Source organism: Leptopilina heterotoma, unplaced genomic scaffold, assembly GCF_015476425.1.
Source record: "Leptopilina heterotoma isolate Lh14 unplaced genomic scaffold, ASM1547642v1 Lhet_45, whole genome shotgun sequence".
In the NCBI taxonomy this organism is placed as follows: Eukaryota; Metazoa; Arthropoda; class Insecta; order Hymenoptera; family Figitidae; genus Leptopilina; species Leptopilina heterotoma.
Window position 1 is genome coordinate 767185 of NW_025111086.1, and position 9621 is coordinate 776805.

The window sequence follows — 9621 nt, forward strand, 5'->3', positions numbered from 1 at the left end:
ATTTTTAAAGAAATGTTTATTAGAAATAATAATTATTTCCAAAAATACAATACACTTTTTCTTTCTCTTCAAGAAAAAAATGTTTTAATATCATATTTACTAAATTCAACATTTTTTTTTCAAAAGTCTCTTTTAAAATTAATTTATCTTTATTTTCTTATAATTTCATTATAAAATTAATTGCAGTAAAATTTTCTACACTTAAATATTTCTGAATTGAATCCAGAAAAGATTCTCAATTAAAAAATTAGGAACATTTCCTCTAAATAATAAAAATTCTCGTTTATTTTACAATAAAAAAATTTTTAAATTTCCATATAAAAATAATAAATTTCTCTCCTTTCTTCTTTCTTATTTTTTGTTCGAGGCATTTTTTTTTTATATCACTCTCTACAATTTGAATTTCGCCGCCCTGACAATGGGGAATTTATCACCATTGCAAATACCACGGAAGTCGTCCAAGGACAATTCAAAAATCGCAACACCGCCAAGTCCTTTGGCTTTAGCGTAAAGTGCTTTATTTCCAGCGGTATCAACGTCCTCGTAGCCAACCCAAATTCCCTCCTCGCTCGTTTGATCGTTATATTTTTTATAGGCGTAGCTTCCATATTTTTTCGATGGATCGCCAACTCTCCTCAGTCGATCGACGGCACTCTCCAATATTCTTGAACAAATTTCCGCGTAACCAAGAACACCAGGTATGTGACTGTGAGGACCCTCAGTGCCAGGACCCTCGGCATGAAGTGGCGGCACACCAGACACTTCACTCTCCTTTGTCAATTTCCACGTGCGTCCAAACGTCGGGATTCCAATTACAATTTTACTTCCGGGCATTCCATTTTCCAACCAAGCTCTAGGAGACGAAAAAAAAAAGATTTTCTATTAACATTTTTTTATTTCATTCGAAAAGATAATTAAAATCATAATTAATTACTATTACTAATTAATAATTCAGAAAAATTGTTAATTACTATTACTAAAAATTAATTAAACTACTATCACTACTAATTACTACTATTAATTATTGATCATTAAAATAATAATTAATTATTTAATAAAAAAACAACCGAGCGATAAAATCATATAATATTTTAATAATTAATTAATTTACGTTAATAATTATTAACTAATTAATTAATTTAATTTAATTTAATTTAATTTAATTTAATTTAATTTAATTTAATTTAATTTAATTTAATTTAATTTAATTTAATTTAATTTAATTTAATTTAATTTAATTTAATTTAATTAATTAAATTAATTAATTAATTAATTTTATTTACTAATAATTAATTTTCATTCATTTTGAAAGAAAAATTTAATTAATTAATTAATTAATTTTATTTTATTTTATTTTATTTACTAATAATTAATTTACGTTCATTTTGAAAGAAAAATTTTTATCGTCACCTCGTTTGATAGTCGACATTATCATCCGTAACTCGGCCATAACTTTCGTAAAGTGGAGCCGGAAAATCGGCTTCCTTTGGATTACGTTCTGGAGTTTTTTGATCAAAGGTCATAAGATGAACGGCGTCTAAATTCGGTGCCAAAAGTCTCACGTCGTAATAAACTAAAAAAAAAAAATTTTCAAATTCCAAAATTTCAAATGAAAATTATCGATAAAGAAGGAGAATGATAAAAAATAATAAAAAAAATATATAATAATTAATAATTAAATAAGCGATTAAATATGTAAGAAGTGAATAAAAAGATAAGTAAAAATATAAAGAATAACTAATTAATTAAATAAATAAATAACTAAATAGTAAACAAAAAATAATAGAATAGAGAGTAAAAAAATAAATAACAAGACAAAATATTAATAATTAATAATAATAATAAATATAAATAAATAATAAATATAAATAATAAATATAAATAATAAATATAATATAATAGAAATATTATATAAAATAAAAAATAGAACAATAAAAAAAAATCATTTATAAATAATAAAATAGAGTATAAAAATAAATAACAAAACAAAATCTAAACTAATAAATTTAAAAAAATACAAAAATAGTGAAAAAAAACGAGAAAACGAAAAAAAGTGGATAATCACGTAAGCAATATAATTAGCATTATTAAAAAAAAAAAATAATTACCACTCGAGTTAACATGAGGTAAGACAGTTAAAGTAAGAGCCTTGTTTCTAGCTCGAAGTTGATTTTTCAAATCGCGAACAAGAGCGGTGAAACCATTACGATGTTCCTCTTCTTTTTCGTCCTTGAATTTTCCATAACCAAATGTTTTCTTCACTTTATGCCAAAATGAACCAAAAGTACCGCGTTCCTTCTTTACTTTAACTTCGGGGAATTGCCATTCCAAATCGACTCCATCGAATTCATAATCAGACAATAGACGACCAACTGAATTGATGAATTTTGTCCTCGCCTCTGATGTTTCAGTCTGTTTTTTTAATTTTGCGAAAAGAAATGAAAATTTTTGTTTAAAAAGGCGGCAGATTATTGGGGAAAAAAATTCATATTAAAAATTTCTATTTTACAAAAGAAAAATATTTTTCAAACTATCATTTCTTTTAATGTAAATATGTTTCATTTTGTCTATTCTTAATGTGAAATATTTTATTTTGTCTCTAAAAATTTAATTTGATATTTTTTTTAAAGACAAAATGTTTTATTTTGTTTCCAAAACATTTCACTTTGTCCCTAAAATATTTCATTTCTACTCTAAAATATTTTATTTTTTCTCTAAAATAATTCATTTTGTCTCTTTTTTTAAAAGAACTAAATATTTTAATTTGTCTATAAAAAAATTTATTTTGTCTGTGAAGTATTTCGTTTTGACTCTAAAAAGTTTTATTTTGTCATTTTTTAAAGACAAATTATTTTATTTTGTTCCCAAAATATTTCATTTTGCCTTTCAAATATTTCATTTTGTTTGTTTATTACTTATTAGCGTAAAATATTTTTTTTTCTACAAAATGTTTCATTTTGTCTTTTTTTTAAAGAAAAAACAAAATATTTTATTTTGTCTCTAAAATATTTTTTTTCAATTCTAAAATATTTTATTTCTTCTCTAAAATATTATATTTTATCTTTCTGTAAAGTCAAAATATTTCATTATAACCTTAAAAAATTTCATTTTTCTCTAAATAGAAATTTTTGTTTTTTTTTTAATGTAAAATATTTTATTTTGAATCTAAAAATTTCATTTTGCCTTTTTTTAATGTAAAATATTTTATTTTGTCTCTAAAAATTTGATAATTTTTTAAATGCAAAATATTTTATTTTATTTTATTTCTATAAATTTTACTTGGTATTTTTTAAGGGTAAAATATTTTAGAGACAAGATGAAAAATTTTAAAGGCGAAGTCAAACATTTTAGAGTAAAAATGAATTATTATACAGACAAAATGAAATATTTTGGAAAGACGAAATAAAATATTTTGTCCTTATAAAAAATACAAATTTAAATTTTTAGAGACAAAATAAAATATTTTACATTAAGAAAAGACAAAATGAAATATTTTGGAAACCAAATAAAATATTCTGTCCTTATAAAAAAAAATACCAAATTAAATTTTTAGAGACAAAATAAACTATTTTACATTTAAAAAAAAAGGCAAAATGAAATATTTTAGGGTTAAAATGAAAATAATTTACAGACAGAACGAAATTTTTAGATTCAAATTAAAATATTTTACATTAAAAAAAACAAAATAAAACAAAAATTCATATTTAGAGAAAAATGAAATTTTTTAGGGTTAAAATGAAATATTTTGACTTTAGAAAAAGATTAAATATAATATTTTAGAGATGAAATAATATATTTTAGAGTTGAAATAAAATATTTTGTTTTTTCTTTAAAAAAAGAGAAAATGAAACATTTTAGAGTAAAAATGAAATATTTTGGGAATAAAATAAAATAATTTGTCTTTAAAAAAATGACAAAATAAAATATTTTGTCTTCAAAAAAAGCAAAAAATGTTCCCCCAAAAATAAAAAGGAAATAGCTACAAAAAAAAATCTCGTTAATTTTTATTATTGACTCTGAACAGAAGCAATTTAAAAATTGTCAATTAAAAAAAAAAAGTCCCACATAAAGAGAAGCAATAAAAAAGAAACATTAATTATATAAACACAAAAATGAAGCAATTTTCAAAACAACTTTATTAAAATAATTTTTTTTCCTATTTTCGAAAATAAAGATCATTACTCACGAGCGTTAAATATTTATGAGTTTCCTCATATGGATCAGCATTACCACCAATTCCAAGATAAACTTTAAGATCGGGGAAGTTCCTCTTCATTTGCGTTACCAATCTGTAAAAAGCATATCCAGCGCCAGTGTCTAAATTTGGATTCAATGGAACAACATCAAATGAATTAGCATCGATTCCAGCGAATCCATAGATTAAATGTGTACATAATGACAGTGCTGGTCGAAGGTCTTCGACAATAAACTTTCCAGGTCCTTGAAAAATTAAGAGACAAAAAAAAACAGAAAAAACACATTATTTGATTAAAATTATTAATAGACAAAATACAAAAATTTTTATTAATAAATATTTTTGCAAGTATGACTCATTTTTATATTTCTATCTAAGTTGAGAAAAAGTGTGAAGAACAATTTTTTTTCTTCATCAAGGATAATATGAATTATGCAAAATAATTTTGTTATTATTCTATTCAACCGGTTTGTATTTTACTTTTTTTTCTCTTCAAGCAACGTCTGATCTTGTCCCAGTAAATAATGTACAAAAAAAATTTGTTATATTTTAATGTTAATTTATTAAATTCAATTATCTACTTTTTTTTATTATTTTATTTTTAATATTTTTTAATTTTATTATTTTTCTATTTTTCTATTTATAGTTTTTAACTAAATATTTTTCTATCTAATATTAAATCCTTTTTTCATAATCATTTTTATTTACATTTTTTATATATTTACAATTTTTTAAATTCTTTTTTTATAGGTAAACATTTTCAATATTAGTAATAAATAAACGAAAAAAATTTTCAAAAATAAATATCAATAAGATTTTCGTAATTTTTTAAATTAATAGTTAATAAAATTAATAGTTTTAAATATAAAAAACAAAATAGTTTTAAAAATTATTTTCCTGTTCCCCGTCTAATTGAAAATAAAAATTACAATTTTCTTAAAATAATCTTGTTTTTCAAACTGAATATAGTTTTTCAATTTTTTTTATTACTTTTAAAGCCTTACTTTGTTAATATAATTTTTAATAATTATCAAATAAAATTATTTTTTCATTATTTTGCAACATTTTTTAAAACTATTATTATTTTTGTTATTATTGTCCCATTTTAATTGACAAAAAAAAAAAATAAAAATTACAATTTAATCGTATTATCAAATAAAATGATTTTTTAATTATTTTACAACATTTTTTTAAACTATTGTAATTGTTATTTTTATTATTATTGTCCCATCTAATTGACAAAAAAAATTACAACTTATTCGAATTAGTAAATAAAATAGTTTTTAAATTATTTTTTTACCTTAATTAATTAATTAAAATTATAATTTTTTTAACCTTTTGTTGTTATTATTCTTTTTTTACCTTTCAGAGATTAAATAATTTTTAAATAGAGAAAAAAAAATGGTTGTGAATAGAAAAATAAATAAATTATTATACAAGAGCAATTTGAAGAATTGTTTATTATTGGAGTAATTTTTGAATCAACATATTGTGTAGTTAATTTTTAGCACTTACCTTGACGTTCAAAGGAAGTTGAATTCCAATAGCAAACCACTTTATTATGCTCATGAGGATCTACTGCACTAACTTCATTATTTAAATGTGCTAACAAAAGCCAAATGGCCAACGACGACACGATAAACAGCTTCATTTCTTACAGCCTTAAAAAAAATTTGTTTTTTTCAAAATTAATCACATAATATTTCCATCAATTAATAGATAAAAAATTGGTTAAAAAAAATATAATAAAAAAAAATTGAAATTCAACACTATTCAAAAATTTGTATTCCTAAAATTGTTCCTTATTATTAAAAGAAAATAATTTACGATTATAAATAATTTACGAGGGAGTAAAATGAAAAAGGATTTTTTTTTTAAACAAAAGTAAATTTTTCAATCGAACTTTAAGCACTCAAAAATTATTTACTTCGTTTATTATTTATTAATGAAAATTTGAAGCAAAAAGAAAATAAAATTTCCGAAAAAAAACCTATTTTGAAAATAAAGTGAAAATAGACCTGATTTGTTACTTAAATTGTGAATTAAGTTTTTAAATAATTTAAATTAAAAGGTTTAAATTGTAAATTAAAGTTTCAAATTGTAAATTAACTTTCCAAATAGTAAATAAAATTTTGAAACATAAAAGAAAAGAGTTTAAAAAATTCCGAAAAGAAAGAAAATAATTTTGAAAAATTTTTCCTTCACAAGAAATGAAGAGCAAATTCAGCCTACCTTCAAAGCTGAAAGAACACGACTGGATGAAACTTTAAGGTCGTTTGAAGACTTTAGGATAATAATTACGTCATCATATATCTCACTTACGAATGCTTATTTTTTTATTTTCACAGCAACACTCATACTGTATTTTTATTTATATTCTATACACTTTATATACGATTATTCCAATGATTCAGTTTCTTCACACTTCTCTGACAATAATATTATTCACTTCAACGCACTTTCTTTCTAAAATAAAATACCAGAAATCAAAAATCCAGAATTTTAGATTTTTAAATTTTTAATTTAATTTAATTAATTAAATTTTTTTTTTTTTTGATTTTTTTATATTATATTAAATATATTATAATATTATTATAAATAATCTATATAAATCATAAATAAATGCAAAAAGTGAAAAAATGTCCTCGTTGCGAAATTATCTCGAAAGCAATTATAATAATTGCAAAAAATAATTTTAAATTCAATTCAAGTATATTCTTTATGCATGGAGGAAAATTTCGTGCATTTTTTAAATCTTTGTTGATTTTGATATTTTTCGGGCCTTGAGAAAAACTATAAATTTTAATCAAATGGCGTAACCTTATTGCCTTATCAAGGCTACACTCATAGATTTTTCCCTCTCTTCCCAAATGAATAAAACATTTTCTTAATTCTGTTTTTATCCATGTAAAGTGTAAACACACAAATTTCGTAATCGATAAATGAAAACAAAATTTACAAGAATAGTAACAAAAAAAAAAAAAAAAAAACAGTCCCGAAAATGAACTAAATGTAAAAATAAAATATTTTCAAATATCCCGCAGTAAATTGAAAAAGTAAATTTTAATTTATGTTTAATTTATTCATTTGCTTTATTATTAATTTGAAATGCAAATTTTCTGTAATTCAATAATGAATAAATTAGATATTAAATCTCTGCTCTCATAATTCGGATTATTAGTTTATTTTTTATTTAATTATTAGTAAAAAATACTATTGGTGCATTTATTAATAAAAATTAATAATTCTGACTAATTGAAATTAATACTATTAATTCATAGAAATTAATAAATTTAGTTATTGTATAATTAATTAATAGCTATGAAGTATGAACCGAAATTAAATAATAAAGAAATGAATTAATAAATAAATTTGTAAAATCAATAAATTCATCTATAGATTTATTAAATAATAATGAAAAAATTGTTGAAAATAATTATATTAATTAACAAATATAAATAAATATAAATAAGTATAAATAAAAATAATCTATTTATTTACCTATTTATTGGTTAGACGATTTTAGCGATAATATGCATACGTCAGTGTCAAATGATGTAATTTATGACTTTAATAGCTGAGGCTAATACAATCTCAGATCGAATTAATTTTTTTGATAATAATTTACAGAGATTTACCTTAGCATTGCGTAAATAAATTAAATAATTATCATGAACTCAAAGTATTTCATAAATAATTAATCTTTAAAATTAAGAATTCATTATTAAATTTATTAAATAATAAATATATCTGTTGATAATAAGTTTATTAATTAATAAATATAGATATATAAATATTCAAAAAAATAATTAGTGAATTTATTTAATAAACTTTTTCATAAATAAATAAATTAGTTTAAAAAAAATTGATTTAACATACTATTTATTTAATTTAAAAAGATTAATTTAAAAAATTTAAAGAGTAAATCGTGTGAGAAAATAAGTATTGTAGTTTTCCATGTGAGTAGTTCATATTTTATTTATAGAGAATGTAAATTGTTTAATATCATTTTAGTTTGAGAGGAACGAGATCCTAATAAGATAATTTGTCAATTGAATGTGGGTATATGTGTCACATTCAGAATTATAGACGATGTTAAAAAAATATTGGATACAATAGTTTCACAACATATATTTATAATATTTTTTAAAGTGAAAAACAATTTTTTTTACTCTACGATAAGATAGATATATATTTGATAATCTTAAAAAATTTATTTCAATTTGTTTTTAATATTTCAATTTTAGAAATAAATATATATTTTGTATTAAAAATTAATAATAGGTAATAATAATAATAATAATAATAATAATAATTAATATAATTATAATGAATTATTTTTGTAAATAATTATATTTTTAATAAAGAAACAGTTTGCATTTGGAAAAAAAATCTAGTTCGAAAGAAATTTGATAACCTCCATTAAAAGTTTATCCATTAGTTTATAAGTTCGTTGTAACTGTTGGACTTGAGCCCTTTGTAAAATTAAAAGCAAATAGATAATTTTCTCATATAGAATTATTTACTCATCTAAGCCCGAAATAAATAATGACAATTTCGACCAAAATAATTTTCAATTCCACTCGTTCTTTAAATTAATTAAATGCAGAATAAATAAAAATATAGTAAAGATTTTAAAGGTTGTTTTTGTTGAGAATCCACATTTATTTAATTTCAATTAAAAATTGTTAAGCTAAATACATAAAAATATATTTATTTATTTAATTAGTATCAATGGACTTTCAAAATAATAATATTAATAATATAATAAATAATATATTAACGATAATTACAATCATAATAATTATAAGTATATATTATAAATTTATAATAATCTAATTAATTTTTAAATAATATAATTAATAATTGCAATTTTTTTTTATTTATTAAATTTATTTTTATTTATTTATTATTTTATTATTAATTCATTCATTCATTCATTCATTCATTCATTCATTCATTCATTCATTCATTCATTCATTCATTCACTTCTTTCCCCTTGTGGAACAAAAAAGATAGAAAAATATTCTGGCAATGGAATATATAGTAATATATTTATTAGTCAAAAAAAAAAGCCTTTTAGAGAAACTTATCGAATTAGAGTATTCGGGGGAATTTTCTGAAGCGACAAAGCGAGAGTAAATACCAAAAAAAACTGTTTATCTTCGTTTATCGCTAAAATATTTACGATCTCAGGTCGAAAGATCATTGCATCCAATTTACGATGAGACGAGTTATGAAAATTATTTCGCGGAATGACTAAATCAAACTATCTTTGTGTCACAATTACATAATTCGTCTTTACAATCATTCAAATATAATAACAAATTTATAACAAATAAATTTAATAAACACGTAAGAAAATATATTTTTATTAATAAAATTTTCTATTCTTTTATGATAAAACAACAAAATTAGTCAAATTT

General features: G+C 20.5%; 1 protein-coding gene across 1 annotated transcript; it reads right to left on the reverse strand.

Moving 5' to 3' along the window:
• Positions 1 to 263: 263 nt before the first annotated feature.
• LOC122507094 (chitinase-like protein Idgf4) lies at positions 264 to 6575 on the reverse strand. Its single transcript, XM_043619616.1, has 6 exons — positions 6428 to 6575; positions 5711 to 5856; positions 4187 to 4440; positions 2109 to 2412; positions 1411 to 1573; positions 264 to 853 (listed from the first exon to the last, which is right to left on the reverse strand). Exons 2-6 carry the CDS (start codon positions 5844 to 5846, stop codon positions 391 to 393), a joined length of 1320 nt encoding a protein of 439 aa, XP_043475551.1. The 5' UTR covers positions 5847 to 5856; positions 6428 to 6575; the 3' UTR covers positions 264 to 390.
• Positions 6576 to 9621: the final 3046 nt, after the last annotated feature.